This window comes from Daphnia carinata, chromosome 1, assembly GCF_022539665.2.
Source record: "Daphnia carinata strain CSIRO-1 chromosome 1, CSIRO_AGI_Dcar_HiC_V3, whole genome shotgun sequence".
In the NCBI taxonomy this organism is placed as follows: Eukaryota; Metazoa; Arthropoda; class Branchiopoda; order Diplostraca; family Daphniidae; genus Daphnia; species Daphnia carinata.
The window spans coordinates 557394-575300 of NC_081331.1; the positions used below are offsets into that span (position 1 = coordinate 557394).

The following is a 17907-nucleotide window of genomic DNA, read 5'->3' on the forward strand; positions in this document are numbered from 1 at the left end:
CGTAAAGTACAATTTCGGCGGAAATGTTTAATGCTGTGTTGCCACTACTTTGAAAAAGCATACGGGACAACGGCTCAACTTTTGAGACCTTTGCTCCTCCCCTTTTCCCTCTTTTTCGGCTATGAATTTGTAGAAACTATAGCACCGTATTTACCTTGATTACAGGTATCTTAAACACAACCTGACTTTCATTCCAGCTTGAATGATGGCGGGCTGTACTAGGGCGTGCCGTCTGAAGATTGAAATGCTGTTTACTTTTATATCGTGTTTTGTATTCATCAGCATTCAAGGTAATTTTCGCTTAATTTTTATAACTTAAAGAGTTTTCAAGGCAACATATTAGGTAAAGAAATGTTTGATACCTAATGATAGGAAGAGCATAACCAAGTTGTAATCTAATGGCCTGTGGTAGGATCTGTGCACAATTATTAGTGAAAATTGATCACATGTTCAGAGTTATCCAGTGCTTGATAATACTACATTATAATTGACAATTTAAAATTAATGCCGTTGTTCTGGCAGGTGTTGCATCCAAAGACTGTGACATTCCATTTGTTGTGAGAGGAACATGGTTTTACCGAGAGAATGGTGAATACTTCACTACTGAAATCAATGGGGATTCCATGACTGGAAGAGGAAATTGTCTTTCTTCCCATCATTCACATCATGTCAACTACACATTTGTCTTTTATGATGTACAAACAACTTGTTATCATTGTGTCAAATTTTTTGTCAGAACAGTCAACATCCTTGACAAAATTGAATGTGAGTTGCAATCATTCAACACACTGTAAACATATTATATTTTACAAATTTCTTCTATTATATTTATTGTTTACAGCTGGATGCAAAACACTCAGGGACAAATCTCCATCTTTGAATTCAATATGTGAAGGAATCAATCCTGATCAGCAGCTCATTACACTCTATGCTGAAAATTTTGTGCCAGTCAATTGCAGATCAGGTTTAGAAGGTGTCTGGCAATTTGCATATCAAAATCGATTCCGTTTTACTGGAGAATGCAATCATCCTGGCAATGTTATTCAGTCTTGCCAGACACCTGGATCCCAGTTCTTGATTACTAATCAGAAGTTCACCATAAGCTACAGGAAATGTGATGGGATGAGTGAATCTTTGGATGGGAGTAAGTAGCGTTTTCATTGGGTTTAGTCGTTGTAAAAGGTATGTTTATTAATTTCCACTGTTTTTAGCTGTTGAATTTAGCTGTTTAGGAGATTGGTTTGTTGGAAAAAATCATTATTTTGCTGTAGCCAATACTAAGGAATCACGAAAGGATGAGAAATTCCGTTGCTTTTTGAAAAATCGTGACGATGACGAATATATGGGGAAATCTATCACACCAGAATGTAATACTTTAAAATCACCTGAAGACAGTCCTGAGCGTTATCGCATGACTCCTGGTATGTTATTAGGTGTAGATTTCCAAACAAATTTGATCTAATCTTCGGCTTGAACGTGCAGTCAAATCGGAAACTGTTACTCCCGGTTGTAATCTTCCTTTAAATTTTTCCGGACATTGGATCAACACGGCCAATATTGACGCTGATGTTTATATTAATCAAACTCACATTGTGGAGACATGGCACCCAGATATCGGAAGGTCTCGTAAAACCGTGTACGTCTGCAAAGAGTCACGTGATTCAAGGATTCTTCTTACTCGTCTCAACGTGGATGGATGGTAACAACTGTTGTAACATAGTTTCTGCAGTTCAATCACACGCGTTATTAATGTTTCAGTCAAAAAGACTACATCTGCTTCGACATCGTACCTCGACACCATAACATTATCCGATATCGAAAAGGACTTGCCATGATTAAAGATGACTTTCACACTGTCTGCTCTTGGACACAATTTCCTGCTAAGAATGCCTGGAAATATGATCTATTATTAGGTATGTAATCAGTTTGGTTAAACAATCGAGTACTTGGAACAAATTTTTTAAAAATTTTATTTACCATATTAAAATTAAATTGCACGAATTTTCTGAGGAGTTGTCGCCAGAGGGTCGTGAATTTGACATCAACTTTGTATGTAAAATGTAACACTTTTTGTCCAAACGGCAGCCAAAGAGCCGGTGCCTATTCGCTGTCCCGTGGCTGGCATGTTCCGTTTTCAGCAAAATGGCGACATCAAGTTTAAGACCCGTATTTTAGGCGGAGTAACGGATTCCCCTCGTCCGGAAATCCACTGCATGGACTCGGTGTCCTCGTTTCAAGTCTGTGATTCTGGACAGAAAGAGATGGTTATTGATGCAGAATTTTGCCTCTCCACCGACACTTATGGACGCCCTGTTGACATCTATAGTACTTAATTGCCGACATTATTCTTTTCTCTTTCCTCAGTCACCGTTTCCCTCTTCGTACTAATGGCATTGGCCATATTACTTGTTTATAGGTCTCTGAAGTGATGGTTTCGCGCAGCTATACTCCTACAAATCTCATTCGATAAATAATGTTGTACAAATGTTTATACTCAGAGTGGTGTTCTGCCGCATGGATTTGTTAAGTAATGTCTTCTGGTTTATCAAATAGCCCGGGATCCAGTTCCTATTCGTTGTCCAGTGGCCGGGAAATTCAAATTCACGCAAAAGGGTGACATCAAATTTGAAACACGAATTTTGGGTGGTGTGACTGATTCACCTCGTCCTGATATTTATTGCAAAGAGAACATTTCAGACTTTTCGGTTTGCGATGCCGAGCAAAAAGAAATGTGGATCGACGAACATTATTGTCTTTCGGTGGATTACAAAGGACGGCCCGTTGACATTTACAGTATACAGATATCCTTTATTTTGAACGCTGCTTATTTTCGCCGCTTATTATGCTATGCAGTTTGCGTGATTTTTTTTTTCTTTCGTGTCGTCGCTTTGATGGTGCAATTTGCTTGGTGCTGGAAGCTTTTCTAATAATTTGCTTAACAGGATGGTGCTTTGCAGTCGATGTCGATGCTCGCTACATGTTTACTAATATTTTATTATTGGCTTTACGTTGCTTCGCTTCGCTTCTGTGCTTTGCTTTCTAGATAACTTCGGTTATTTGAATTTTTGTAGTCCGCTATCAGCTTATCGCGTTTCTTCTGCTTTTTAACCTTTTCTCGTATGCCAAACTTGGGATATTTTCTCATTTCTTTCTAATCACTCTTATAGGTGACCCGGATTACAAGCTAAAGTGTATCGGGTTTTGGAAGGAGAATCTTCGTTCATATCTTATCACCTACGACGAGCTTGATGCATTCAGCCGTTACAGATGCTGGGTATACCAGCGGGCTGACTTGACCAAAATCTACATGTCTCAGGCGCTAGGCCCGTACTGTCCTCTCAATCAAGATGTGACGAGTTGGAACTATACAGAAGGAGCGGCTGTTCACCTAAACATGGAGGAATACGAGCGAGAACGTAGGTTTTTAATATTTAAGTATTATCGTTCGTCCTTCAATGTTTTGCTTTCTAAATAGGTGATCAATGCCCAATGAATTTCGATGATGGTGAAAACCCGTGGAGCACGTCTGAATCATATATTCAGACGTTCAGTTTTAGAGCTAGTGCAGACTACATACGAATCTCATTAACAGCCATTTTATTACCACTGACTTTACTTTTTGTCTTTCAGCATTAGATTTTTGCATAAGTGTTTGAATGTGAATGAGTGATTGTTGCCGGGGGTGATGCACACCGGAGCCGGTTTGTTTTATTTCCATCGTATTTTAGTATATAGAATTTCATGATGTGCAACACGGATTAGGTGACATCGCAACTTGATTCCGTCCGTTTTACTCCGTCCGCGTGAAGTTTTTGATCGGTTAACATGCAATCTCACCATGAATCATTATTTTATGTTGTAGCATGACTGCATTAATTGAATACACTTTCCTTCCTTTTTTACAAAATTACAACATACCTGCTGGTGTTCATGGAAAACAAAAACTTACGGGTATCGAAGAGGGTCACATAGCTCGATGATTAGCTGGAAATTGGCGGTGGCGGGATTTGAACCCGGGGACTACAGAACACAAAGCGTGGTCAAACTGTACCAGGACCGCACATTCCAACCAAATTTTGCTTTGGGTGTCTCCCATTCAGATAGGCAGCTTATGTATATAGATGTTATTAGTGAAGTATGGCGCTATGGTGTAGTTTACGGCTGCCTTACTAATTTCACGGGGTCGAATCTTTGTTGTTATATTATATAAATATTTTTCTTTTTTTTGCGTTTAACATTTTTTTGCTTCTACCTGTCCTCTCAAGTCTGCCCGTCGACCTACTCCCTGTCTCTTGAAACGCCCATTATAGTGGCCCATCGACCTTTTTTTTTTTTTTTTTTTTAACTCCTCCCCATTTTTCTAAGAGTAGAGATGAGTATTAGGATATTGATGGCGATTATATTGCGGCTAAAACTGTACAAATTAAGATATGTTACATTAAAAAATTTCTTTATGAAAATTGAAGCCAAACTTGTTGCATTTCTTTTTCAGTTCTTTGGCCAACTGAGGAGGGCCGCAATAAAAAACAGTTACATTTCCTTTATCTTCGTCTATTAGCTTTTGGAATACTTTATCCCAGTTCGGCCTGCCGGCATTGGTTCGAGTCTTAAGACCGGTCACGAGATCACGCTTTTCCTGCAATAATATTGGCCAATTATAAAGCTACAATAAATTTAAGTATAGCTTCTTGCTTGCTGTTAACAACCTTAGCGTGCAGCAAATCGAGGGCCATTTGGAGTCCAACAGCCTTTAGATCAGTCTTCTTCAGGGCGCTTGTGATGTACATGTGCAAATCGAGGAATCGGCCCAAAGCACTGCCCATTTCAGCTTGTTCCATTTCCAATTGCGAGAGCATGTGAACGAACCATTCAAAACTTCGCTGATCACGATTAATCCAGAAAAAATCAACCTTTCAAACAGCAAGAAAGAAAAATCTAAAATTGATGCTACTCATTTTGACGTTACTATGCATTGATGATGTGCGTTGTCAGTACCTTTTTTAGATTCATTATGGAATCTGGCATTCGTGATGCCCATGAATATTGGCAATTTGGGCAAACCTGTAAACTGGCATAATAGCGGTGCATTATGGATTGCAGAATACTGGCAAACGGAGTCACTCCGATGCCAGCTGCGATAAGAACGGCATGCTGGGCGCGGAAAATGTGACTAGAGGGAGTTCCATACGGTCCGTCAATGGTGATCTAAATTTTTCACGAAGTCGGTATAAAAAGAAATGGATCTTAGCCAACGTTGTTCAATTTTACAGAACAAAAGCACATACGAACCTCCAGCGGATGGTAAATGCTTACACCCTCAGTTGTTTGCGACGGGTTTGGAACATCGTTACCCCTGGATGCTAATCCATTCGATGCACAGTCTTCAGTAGATGGATTTCCCTAAATTACATTCTGTTAGTACTTTTTGTTTCACATTCTGTTGCATCAAAAAATTTAGAATTATCGATCACATTTTCTTCCACTTTTCTCTCCGACTTTTTTCTTCGAGATCGCAATGTTTCCGTGCTAAAAGAATCACGAGGATTCTTTTTCTTGCTCCACTTTTGCCACGGTGCACTTAGAAGGTCTGTATCACGAGGGTCCGGAACCGGTAAATTGATCACTTCTGGTGGGTGTCGCATGTATCGGTATCCTGTATGTCTGACAGCCTGAGCTCCTAAAACGGACTCGTTCATGCTCACTTCACTCAGTGGAATTGAAACTTGGGGACTGAATTAACAATGAATGACAAACGTGAAATTATTTACTCTTAGAAACGTGTCGTACCTGTAGGGTATACGAGTTCCCGTACATTTGGGCGAAGATTTTTGCTCAGCGCTATTTTCGAACGACTCATCCGTTATGGGTTGCATGTTCGGCTGCAACTCGGAACAGTAAGAAGAAACAAAAGGTAAGGTTGGTCTAGTTGATGATTGAAATTGTTCTTGCTTGATTTGTTCCCGTTTAAAATATTCATAAAGCTTATTTGTCCATCCGCCCACACCCCGGATGTGGAACCATAAAACGTCTACCCATTTCATAAAAAAGGATGTCGGTTCATTGACTTGTTTTTCATTGAAATGAATATGAACACACGTACCTGGAAGTTCAGGTGCACTGCTAATTGTAAAAGGGTGCCATTCGTAGGAGGCAATTGCTGGTATGTTAAGATAGACATAATCGCCTGGATGAAACCTGAAGTTTGGGGGTTTCCGGCAGACTAGATGAGTGACGCGTGACGGCAGTAGGAGTGTGTAGTTGATGAATGTTCTGCCCTTGCCCGTCATGCGCCTTCTTTGACGACGTAATTTTTCTAGGATGATAAAAAGTGTGCCAGGACCAACAAACCAATACCAAAAGTGAGGGCCATGCAAGATTAGCAAAGCCCAAAATGGATAATGAAGGAAGTGCGTCCAATAAAATAACTGCAAATTCAAAAACAAAACAATGATAGACTATTGAACTCTTGAGAGATAATAGATTGAGTATAAGTGCCTCGAAAAAACCCGTTTTGCGGACGAAAGGCAGAGAACACGGAATCATTATCCCTAATATTATTAATAACGCCCAACCGGTGAGATTAGCAATACCGGGGATGAGACCATATAATCCAGGAATCATTGTAAATAACCACTCTATTAAAGACGTTAAAAATCAGTTAGTTACGAGTACTACAACTGTACCAATAATTATTATCATTCCTTATTTAAAATACACGTTTACCTTTAGCTGAGTGTGTTTCATTAGTAACCGGTGAAACTACTTGATCGGCTACGTTAGAAGCTGTTGAATAAGAAGAGCAACAGGTTGTAGATTTGATAACGTAACGTAACAATATACTCACAAAAGTTGATGAGATGCATGACAGTGTGCAAACCACTGAATAAGACTATTACAAAGCCACAGAGTTTGTGTAGGTAAACATGCTGATCAAGTGGTAGAAAAATAGCCATCCTAGATTGCCTCAACCACGTGATACAATGGTGCAACATGAGGACGACAACGAAGGCGCAATTGAAATTCAACACCTGGCCTATTTCACACCACACTACAATAAGTACAATGCTCAAAGTTACGTGAAACAAGTTGCCTACTTACCGCAAGCTCTTGCGACCATGTAGGGAAGGTTTTCATTCCTGTACTTAAAGGCGCGAGTGGTAAACAATACGAGATTTACGAAGATGTATGCACCGAGGAAGGACATGAACGCAGCCTTATTTCGAATGTAAGACCGGATTACATTAGAAGACCATCGCGTCTTCCTGCTCCTTTGCGTGCTTGATGGCAGCAAAAATCGCTCTAAGCTTAAACAATCAATTTATAAATAGAGTGACGAAAACAAAGAGGAAATAGAACGTATCGATACCTGAAAGAAAGCTCGTCTATAAGTCCTGGATGTTTCTCTAACTGAGCCTTTAGATGTTCAAACTCAAGCCCATTACTAGCGCTGGGCGTATTGCTATTCACAGAGTCTACAGCGTCTTCGTAGAGGGCTAAAGCAAGCTGATCGAGCTGTTCTTCGCTAAAATTCATTTTGTTTTCTTCTGTGCAAGCCTTCAAGACTGCTTTCAAGTCATGCAGTTGGATCAGTCCGTCACCTATAATAAACTAGTTTTTAGAATTGTTTTGCAGGTGGCGATTTGTTACTATAAAATATTGCCATCTCGATCGTAGATTTGGAAGAGGAAACGGACCCTATCTTCGACTGATTGACTGCACAACTGCTCTAGCCCTAGTCTCAATTCAGACGTCGAGATACCATTGGAACCGTCTTTATCCAAGATGTGGAACACACGCTCAGCGAAGAACGCCTGATGGATAAGATAAACTTCTTGAGAGAGACAAACACAAGGATCAAATACTAATCCAGCTCACGTCTTTTGATGGGATTAACTTCTTGAATTCTTCAATGGTAAGCTCTGTTCTTCCATTGACATTGCTGAAGAGTTCCTCGATACTTTCAAATCTCACTTTTCTGAGATTTCTACTTTTTGGTCTTATAAAAACATGATTTAAAACGTTCATTAATCGAATGTGCAGCGTTGTTCTTCACCATATGTAGACATCGTTGAGCCTTATAGTTGTTCACTTACCTTGGCAAGGATAAATCCATGATGAAAACTACTATGCACTCAACGGAAACACTTCCGGACCGATCAACGTCGATTAATTTGAAAAGCTTGGAAAGAAGCTGGAATGGTTTTTACGTTAACAAGTTAAGAAGCATTCAAAATGAGCAGTAAATCCTTTACCTTTTGGGTTTGGAATACCCGAGAAAAGAGCTGGATATCCAAATCGGCTTCCCCTGCTATAACATAGACTAACGTATCAACCAAGTGTACGAAATCTTGGCCTTCTCTCCTAAAGTTTATGCAGCGCATTAGCCTAAATACAATTGCTTTTTTATTTTGGAAGATTATAGCATTTTACCCCAGTTTTTCGTTGAGGAAATCGACGAAATGCGACTGAACCAGCTTTCCCTTTGATTTGTCATCAAACAGTTGGAAAAGCAGTTGATGCATCTCCTTGCAAACAAAAAGCAAATGAAATGAAACCATAGCGCCTAGACATAAGAAATACCTACATATTTCGCGAATAATTCGCAAAAGCTATCCTTTGTAAATTTTGCATTGCGCTTCGTAGCCGCACGTGAGCACATAGATTGCAGATTTGCCAAGGCTTGCGGTCGATTATTGGTTCTGGGCGACAGTCGGCCACTTGCTGATGATGGAGAATCAAGACATGATGATGACGCGTTGCTATTCCTAACGATGTTGAGCGATTGATCGGAGCCATTGACTTGAAATCTCCATTGGATTTTAGGGGTTCCAACCACGCCTTTTTGATCACCCACATTCTGCAACATTAGAAATATAAAGTATTGGCATGGAAAGTAGAAAAAGGAAATAATTTTCTGCAAAAAAGTTTTAGCGAATGCGTTATGTGACATCGCTCGAACGTAAACAATGGAGAAAATAGTATTCGTACTCAAACGGATTCGTCAAGAATAAGGTCACATGTATAAACGTCCTAAATTTCGAAAGACAAACATAATCTGTGACCTTCTGAGCTTTCAAAAAGATAAAACATGACTTACATGTCACATAAATAAGGAACAAGTTCGTCCTAGGTAACCCATAATTCATGTTTCCCAATCTGCTCAACATTGAAAACCCCCTTCGTTATCTAGGAAGTTGTGTAGAATCGTGCAAACTCAGTCCACGTTTATTTGTTTCGGGATAAAGTTCGTCAAATGGGACGCGTTGGCGTTACAACAACATGATGGCGCGGATACACGCTAGGGCAAATTAAATGGTAGACAAAGAAACTAGACCTGCACTTTCATTGCAGCTTAAAAATAAGTTATATTTGAAATGTTCGAATTTTTCGCTGTTCACTAACTTAAAGAGTATTTTTAAATTACGAGTTACGTTTAATGGGACATATACTAAACGTGTAATGTCCGCGGCACACAGCAAATCCCTTATCATTGGCCAAATTTCGTACAGTAATGGCTTAATAAATTAAAAATAATAATAATAAATTTTTATGTCTTACCAATTGTAAGTTACTGGGTCTAGGCCTGGAGGACGATGCCATCGTTTATCAAGATGCTTTTAAGATGCTAGAAGATAGCTCTGAAAATGAATTTGACCCGTTTTGTCCACAACTACTCATCGACTCAAAGGTAATGCCAACTTTAAAAAAGTTTTCCTTCTTTTTACACGTCGTTATCAACACAATTAAAAGACGATTTGTAGATTACTTTACCGAGTACCAATGCACTTCTAAATGCCCAAATAGCTTTTTATGTTGTGCACCATCGCACCTTTTACCAGCCTCCCCATGATTGTCAGTTGTCATTGTCCTTTCAGGTAGCAAAGTAGGAAAGCTGATATAGACTGATATCTTGATTATTACGTGATGAAAGAGGACGTACGTATCCGGAAAAATCAATAAAAACTGTCACCAAAATTACCGAACACTATCCGTCTAAGGTTGCGACATTCACGCGGCACTCTCCTTACCGCTCAACGAAAATTGCTTTTATTGTAATTATTCCTTAATAGAGGGGATAATAATTTCCCAAGCAAAGGGCAAACTTGTGCGGGATATTCCACAGCGATAACGAACTGATTGACACTGATCAATTTTCACTTACATGTGTGATGCGTCAAGACAAAATGATAAACTATGTAACATCAGTCGAGATCCGAATACTAAATGCAGAAAAATGGAATATCCAATGACGCAGACCAACCATTTGCTCTTAAATGTTCTGATAAGACAAATATGCGCATAGACACGTACGGAAAATGTAGAAGGGACGGTGAGCTGACTTGCGCAAACCCTGTAAAGGATTCTACATGTGTTCGTGATGTCGGTTGTGTGCGCTTTCTAGACTCTGGTACGATCACGTTTTTTTTAACACAGTTGCATCAGCGAGGTAATCCTTCGCTATATAATCTTGTGCATCAGAAGTACGTGACAATTTGATGATTTTTCAACGCACGTTATCTAATTTGTGGTTTGGCTTGGCGAACACCTCGATCAAAACGCCTCAGGCGGAATTGCTCAATCCTTCTTATGTGGTTCATGCAGAGAACTAAGCTTTATCAGAATCACTGAAATATTTTACATCGTTAAATTCATTGTTCCATGGATTGTTGTAAACGTATACAGTCACGATCGCTAACCCATAAGCAATAAAGCAATTGTTCAGAACCTGCCTGTTAAAATCTAATTACGAACTTAATGACTCTAAGGGTACCAAGGAAATTCATAACAACCACCGTATCTTGATGTAATGTACGTAATCAAAAGGGCACAACATAGCACGGCATGGCAAACGAAACGTATTTCATTGATGAGAACCTTCCCAACAAGTTAGAAGATTTCCTTGCGGAAATCGAAGCCAAAGTCATTGCATTTCTTAGTCAGTTCTTTGGCCAACTGAGGAGGACCACAATAGAATACGGTTACCTTCCCTTTATCTTCGTCAAGAATTTTTTGAAAAACTTTATCCCAATTCGGTCTGCCAGCGTTCGTGCGAGTTTTCAATCCGGTCACCAAATCCCGTTTTTCCTGTTAAATCAAAGGGCAATAAAACACTGTTAAATAAAACTAATGTCTAATACTACCTTAGCGTAGAGCAAATCAAAGGCCATTTGCAATCCAACAGCTTTCATGTCAGTCTTTTTCAGCGCGCTTGTGATGTACATGTGTAAATTGAGGAAACGATCGAGTACGCCCCCAACATCTGTCTGTTCCATCTCCAATTGCGATAACATGTCAACAAACCACTCGAAACTACGTTGGTCACGGTTGATCCAGAAGAAATCGACCTGACGATAAACGATCGGTATGTGTTTAAGATTTGAATTGTAATTTGCATTCCTTTCGTCAGATTACCTTTCTAAGATTCATAATGGAATCGGGCATCTGTGGCGCCCACGAGTGTTGGCAATTGGGACATTGTTGCAGAATGGCATAATAACGATGCATGATTGAATGCAAAATGCTAGCGAAAGGTGTCACTCCAATACCAGCGGCAATCAGAACGGCCCGTTCGGCACGGAAGATGTGACTGGAGGGTGCTCCATATGGTCCATCAATAAATACCTAAGAAATGCGGATACTTGAATATTAAGAGTGCCAAAGATGCAATGAAATGGCTAATAGAAAGTACCGGTAATGGATAATAGATACGACCGGCTTCCCCAATTTTGGGCAGACGTCTTTTCACAATTTTTTTGCCTTTCTCTTCCTCGTTCAACGTTGAATTGCTTGTTGCACTCGAAATGGCTTTGGGACCAGACAAAGCTTGAGGTGACAAACTCACTTTGGTCGAATCCAAGGGGACATTTCTGCCATTGGCTGGTATGGATATACTGACGTCAGCAGGTCCACTGCGTATGTAATGATGGGCTGCTTGCTTAGCGGAACCTTGAGGAGATCTTGTTTGCGCATTAGTCAAACTATTATCTGCTGGCAATGATTGTGTCCTAGAAGAACGAAATTATGAGTACCAGCATTTTCAACATCCATCGAATAATGGAAAACAAATACCGTAACGATGGCGAGTCTACCGTTGGATTGATATTGTAAGCAAACGTGGCGTTGGCAGATAGATTTCTTGTTAACGTGGAAGAGTTAGAGACGTTATTCAATTGTGGAGCGTGGCCGATATTTTCGTAAAGATTTTGCCTAGCCTGCTCTTTCTCGAAAAATTCGTGAAGCTTATTCGTCCAGCCTCCAGCACAGCGAATATGTAGCCATAAGTAATCTGTTCGAAACAGAAATGTCCAGTGATTAGAAAATCGCCTAATGGTTAACCGCAACTGAGAAACCTACCTGGAAGTTCAGGTGCACTACTGATGGTAAACGGATGCCATTCGGTTTTAGTGATTGCTGGAACTTTAAGATAGAGGTAGTCTCCAGGATTGAAATGAAAACCCGGTGGTTTTTTAATCACTAAGTGAGTAACGCCAGATGGCAACAGAACGGCCGAAGAGACGGTCGTCTGACCTTTTTCGTTAGAGTGACGATAAATTCCGCTGCGGATCTTCAGGATGATGAAAATGGAGCCTGGCACGATAAACCAATACCAAAATCTAGGGCCGTGCAGAATCACGAGAATCCAGAAAGGTACGTAAAGCAAATGACTCCAGTAAAACACCTATTGAAATGCCTCAATCTGTTTCAGGTGCGCAAAGATAGTCATAATATAAAAATTTACCTCAAAATAACCGCCTTTACGTACAGACGGAAGAGAGCATACACCCATGATCGCCAAAACAATGCAAAGCAGCCATCCGGTTATGTTAGCTATGCCCGGATAAAGCCCAAACATTCCAGGGTTTGTGGTAAACAGCCATTCTTTAAGAAACAAATGTTATTGATTTCAATGTTGGAGGGTTAATTATGACCGCTTCTATTCTTACCAGCAGCAGTGTGATTTCTTCCTGTTGCTGGAGAGACAAGAGTTCCGGCAATATTCAAAGCTAAAAGAACAAAATAAATCAAGTATCATTTTAAAAAGGAGCGTGTTTATGATTGGCTTACGGAAATTGATGAGATGCATCACTGTGTGGAGAACGCTGTAAAATACGATGACGATACCACATGCTTTGTGTAAATAGACGTGCTGGTCGAGTGGTAGAAAACTGGCACAACCGATTTGTCTCAACAAGGTGATGACCTGACGAAGCATCAGCACCAAAATGAAGGCACAATTGAAGTTCAACGCCTGTCCTGTAAATTCAATATCTGTTGTAGCTACCATCGTCTTATGCTTCATGTTAATTCTGAGTATTACCACCAGCCCTAGCCAAAATATAGAAGATGTTTGTGTCTTTAAATTGGATGGCTCGGCTGACGAATAAACAGATATTGATGAGCGCATAAATAGCGACAAAGATAATGTAGGCTCCATTGTTCTTTATATAAGAAGAAATGGATTTGAAAGTTAGACGAGGTGGAGGAGGTTTCTTAGCAGGTAGTATAAACCGGTCCATGCTGAATTTAGGAAATGTTCAAACAAAACATTCAATAAATGTAGATCTTTAAATAAAATGGACATTCGACCTGATGGAAAGGTTCTCTAGTAAGCCAGGATGTTTAGCCATTTGAGCTTTTAACTCGGTGTAGGTAAGACCATTTTCTGAGCGATTGTCGAGCTCTTCGCTGCAATCCTGGGCATCCTCGTAGAGAGCCAAAGCGAGTTGTTCCACTTGCATCTCACTGAATTTCATTCCGTTCTCTTCAATGCACGCTTTTAAAACGGCTTTGAGCTCGTGCAGTTTGATCAAACCGTCCCCTGTGGAAATGTACAATTTTAATCAATGTGTATTAGTAAAAAAAAAGTAGGAGAGAGCGGGCTAAATGATCATTACCATCCTCATCGTAAATCTGGAAAAGGCATCGGACTTTGTCTTCATCCGTTTGTCCGCAAAATTGCTCAAGGCCCTCGCGGAATTCGGCCATTGAAATGCTGCTGGAGCCGTCTTTATTGAAAATGCCAAAAATGCGTTCGGCGAAAAATTTCTAGAAAAATAGAAGCTATAAATAAGCTTTGAATTCCATCTTTCGAGAAAAGAAATTACGTTTTTAGACGGAATGAGCTTCTTGAACTCTTGGAAACTCATTTCTCGAGAGTCGTCTTTTACGATGGATCGAAATAATTCATCAGCAAATCCGGGCTTTAACCTTTCAACGCCGTCCTCCCTTCTTTGCAATTGTGACAATAAAATACATATCCCTGTGTATAATGCAACGAACAGCTCACCTGTATAGAGTCAAATCGGTGAAGAAGGCCATCACATCTTCTATTGAAACCTGACCCGCCTTGTATGTGTCGATTAAACTGAAAAGTTTAGGCAACACCTGTGTTTGTTTTTTTTAAATTAGCAACGTTATGTTTTTGTACGTGCGCATAAAGCTATCTCTAGTTAATTACCCCTCGGGACTTGAAAACGTGACAAAAGGTCTCGAAATCGATGTCTGCCTGTTTAAGAAACATGTACCACAAGGTATCCAAAAGGTCAACAAATTCAGTCCCTTTCGGTTTTTCGCTAAGTTGAGATTAAATATGAATTCAGACCAGTTATGTAAATTGATTTTCGAACATTATTACCGAAGTTTCTCTTTGAGAGAATCGACGAAATCGAGCTGAACCAGTCGACCTTCGGATTCGTGATCAAACAATCTAAACACCAGTTGCAACACATTCTGTCCAAAGAAATGATAAAATGATGATTTCAATTGTATTTCGTGATTTTGTGTAAGTTAAAAGAAAAGAATCTTACATACCTCTTGCGAAAAGAGACTACAGAAGTTGCCCGCGGTGATGTTAGGTGATTGGTCTTGAATGCTTCTTTTGAGGACAGACTGAAGTCCAGTCAGAGCTTGCTGTCGTTGTTGAGCTTGTGTCAGCCAATTCACTCCGCTCGCTTGTTGGAACTCTAGCCTCGGAGACTCGCTTAATTCCGTCTGCGATTGCTGAAAAGCGCGATTGGTATGGCCCGAGAGATCGATTTCTTGGGTCGCATCCATTTTTCACGTTCCCACCTTTACCAATAAAAAATCAAAACTAAACTTAACAAAGAATTAGGGTTACCTGATAACGGAAAGGACATGGAACTCTTTTCCGGTGTTATGATTTCAACAGAAACAATGGCATGAAAGGAAATGAACATAAACAATACCTTGGTTTCAGCTATTCCTTGCGAAAATGCTGCGCACTGTAATGTTGTTGTTTTTGTCCTCTGCAAGAGTCATGTAAAAATGAGTGTTGAACGCGACTCACGCCGCGGTAGACTAAACAAACATTTTGGTAACGTGCTTTTTCGGTTAGAAGGATACGTGCTATGTTTGCACCCTTCACCAGAAACAGGTTCACAATAAGCGGGGAAGTCCAGTACAGGTGAACGTGATTGCAGCGAAAACAGAAAGAAAACGTCTAGCTTTGACCGTTTCTTTAACACCAAACCTTCATCTATACAACAATTCAAGACTGGAAGAAACCTTACGGCTAGAAAGTTGGTGCCGCTTGGAGCATGACAAAACATACAAGGATGCTTCAAACGTAAACGATGACATCAGGCTTTGGCTTCATCTTTCCAAAGCCCCAGCAGCAAAAAAGGAGGAACATTCAACTAGAATGATTAGCACATTATTGATAACTTTTAATAATCTACTGTGGATAAAACATTTTCAGTTTGCTAGAGAAAATGACGCATGTTTCCTGTGTTCAAAGGTATAAATGAATGAGCTTATGCAAAATTTTGTAATTGGCAATTTGTTCCTGCCGCAAAGGCTAAAGAGATGCACGCACCGAGCGTGAATTAAAAGTAATTTCCGAAAGGGTGTCCTAGTTTATATTATCGCCCACACTTTTTTTTTCTTTATTGCGCGTTTGATTTTGTGTTGTACCCTCTACAAACATTGCCCACCAAAGATAGCGGTAGAACGTGCGCAGGTGTTGTTTGCAAAATTGTTCTGGCACATTTCACAAAAATATAAAAATGAAAAAAACTGTGGTCTATGTCGCCAGGTTGCGTAGGATTGTGGTGACTCATGTATCGATGATAACAATCACCTATTTTTGTAGAAATATTTCGCTACCGGAGAAAAAACATTCCTTTTCACTTTTGCTCCCCTCCCCTTTTATTTTTCTGCTTCTTTTACAAATGCATTCTCAGCTTCAAAGCATAAAAAAAGAACAACGGCCAGCTATGCAGCAATTCACTTTCTATTAAAACACGCGACGCCGAAGAAGGCAACAAAGCTCGTAAGGCATTCCAGGTATGAAAAATCATTGCTTACCAATCTAAGGAGGCCTATTCCCATAAATTATTTTCATTCAGCCAGGTGAGTTTTGTACAACCGTCAAAGGAGAAACTTGCCGGAGAGTGAGTTTGCGTATTTGTCGTCCATCGTAGTCTACAGATACGTTGGTCACACAAGAGTGACATTAACAAATTTCAAGCCATTCGAAATGTTTGCCTAGAGGCAAACGCTTGCGGTTGCACTAGAAAGTTCTTATGTTTTCGCAGTTATTTTTTTTTGCAGACAAGTCGTGTGCAGTGTCACGGCTTTTATAGTCCCCTAATAATTGGAGGTTACATCATCACATCTCACTGACCAGGATTTTCTCATTACTGTGATTTCCAGTTAGCAACTGGAATTACCTTATGTTCCATTTGTTGAACTGCCTTTAGAAATATCAAAGCAGTTAATGAGTTTTCTAGATGTACTAGTATCAATCGAAGACAAGTTTTCGTTGCAACAGTCAGTTTTTTAAGGGCGTGGTCCTGTTCGTCAACCAGTTTTTAAAATGATTCCATCCAACTGTTAGCAAAAATCGCAAGCCAAAGATTGTACGAATCATCATGTCCTTCAACAAATCTCGTTATCCTTTGCGAATACCGATCACAATAGAAAACCGATGACAAAAACCAAAGAGTCCCTGTGGAGAAAGTGTAACCTTGGTAACAAGCTCACCGAGGTCACCTCACGTCTTCTTCTAGCATTTTTATTGCACATGGCACGTGAATTGCCAATTTGATGGCATTCCTTTTAGCTTATTAAAGTACCATGCCAACAATCCATTCGTAAATACCTAATGGTGATTGACAAAGAGAAGCCCGTCATATATATAAAAAAATAAGATGTCATAACAAATTACGATTAGTGTAGGTGTACGTTTTGTGGGAAATACATATTGCGGCTTACTGTTACTTGGTTTCATTAAAATATTTAGCTCGTTCATTGACCAGACCGCGGTGGTAAATTTAAGTTTCACTTCACGTGCCACTGAATATTTGGCTCAAACAGGTTAGAAAAGCTATTGTTTTTCGTGCTGTTGCCATGACTCGGGCCAGACTTGACATGACGGAATCACAGGCACACACAACGATCAGAGTTTCTTAATTATCTTTCTTCCCCTCGTGTTTATGTCCTTATACAGCAAAAGATATTAAAGGGAGCTCCAAGGTTGCGGGGGTGCCGCAACCCGTTCTACTGGTCACTGATTTAAACTTTCACTAGCGAACTACAAGCTGCATTCACGCTGCTATATTTATTGATTCTGTTCCTTTTTTTGGGAGGGCAAGGAAAATTTTTTAGAAACACCCTTCACAAACTTTGACTCCCGAACGGGACAAACTTTCGTGATTTCCAATACGCGCGTTTTGCCGTTCATTAGGATCTGACAAGTTCTTGCTTAACGTTTTGCTGACTTCATTGGTTAAACAAGTTGGACATTACAAAAACAAAGTTGAGCAAACACGCACGACGTAGATACAATTGCCAACACATACTTTGATTAATCAAAAAGAAATTGCATTGACTTCTATTCATAATGCTGGTGCAATTCGTTTAAGATTGTTTGAAAAAATCGCTTGG

General features: G+C 39.9%; 3 protein-coding genes across 5 annotated transcripts; 1 reads left to right on the plus strand and 2 right to left on the minus strand.

Moving 5' to 3' along the window:
* Positions 1 to 170: 170 nt before the first annotated feature.
* LOC130692253 (uncharacterized) lies at positions 171 to 3907 on the plus strand. 2 transcript variants are annotated; one of them, XM_059497453.1, is made up of 9 exons: positions 171 to 290; positions 523 to 765; positions 842 to 1144; positions 1212 to 1421; positions 1483 to 1699; positions 1759 to 1913; positions 2086 to 2325; positions 3168 to 3416; positions 3476 to 3907. In XM_059497453.1, the coding sequence occupies exons 1-9, from the start codon at positions 203 to 205 to the stop codon at positions 3634 to 3636; spliced, it is 1866 nt and encodes a 621-aa protein (XP_059353436.1). In that variant the 5' UTR covers positions 171 to 202; the 3' UTR covers positions 3637 to 3907. The 2 variants fall into 2 exon arrangements, with proteins under 2 accessions (XP_059353436.1, XP_057371314.1); XM_057515331.2 differs by lacking the exon at positions 2086 to 2325 and adding an exon at positions 2554 to 2793 and having other exon boundaries at positions 172 to 290.
* Positions 3908 to 4385: 478 nt separating this feature from the next.
* Positions 4386 to 9788, minus strand: LOC130692241 (NADPH oxidase 5-like). The gene is made up of 19 exons (XM_057515315.2): positions 9559 to 9788; positions 8585 to 8857; positions 8431 to 8525; positions 8253 to 8361; positions 8094 to 8191; positions 7876 to 7996; positions 7661 to 7811; positions 7367 to 7598; positions 7099 to 7304; positions 6845 to 7033; positions 6724 to 6783; positions 6496 to 6635; positions 6101 to 6425; positions 5788 to 6028; positions 5472 to 5730; positions 5290 to 5400; positions 4996 to 5205; positions 4707 to 4910; positions 4386 to 4636 (listed from the first exon to the last, which is right to left on the minus strand). Exons 1-19 carry the CDS (start codon positions 9598 to 9600, stop codon positions 4439 to 4441), a joined length of 3264 nt encoding a protein of 1087 aa, XP_057371298.1. The 5' UTR covers positions 9601 to 9788; the 3' UTR covers positions 4386 to 4438.
* A 991-nt stretch (positions 9789 to 10779) lies between these two features.
* LOC130692242 (NADPH oxidase 5-like) lies at positions 10780 to 15454 on the minus strand. Of its 2 annotated transcripts, none has more exons than XM_057515317.2 (18): positions 15207 to 15454; positions 14812 to 15069; positions 14636 to 14730; positions 14459 to 14573; positions 14288 to 14385; positions 14106 to 14226; positions 13896 to 14046; positions 13588 to 13819; positions 13319 to 13518; positions 13066 to 13254; positions 12945 to 13004; positions 12740 to 12879; positions 12355 to 12679; positions 12070 to 12286; positions 11690 to 12005; positions 11413 to 11622; positions 11142 to 11345; positions 10780 to 11085 (listed from the first exon to the last, which is right to left on the minus strand). In XM_057515317.2, the coding sequence occupies exons 2-18, from the start codon at positions 15052 to 15054 to the stop codon at positions 10888 to 10890; spliced, it is 3114 nt and encodes a 1037-aa protein (XP_057371300.1). In that variant the 5' UTR covers positions 15055 to 15069; positions 15207 to 15454; the 3' UTR covers positions 10780 to 10887. The 2 variants fall into 2 exon arrangements, with proteins under 2 accessions (XP_057371300.1, XP_057371299.1); XM_057515316.2 differs by having other exon boundaries at positions 14106 to 14229; positions 15207 to 15453.
* Between the last annotated feature and the right edge of the window lie 2453 nt (positions 15455 to 17907).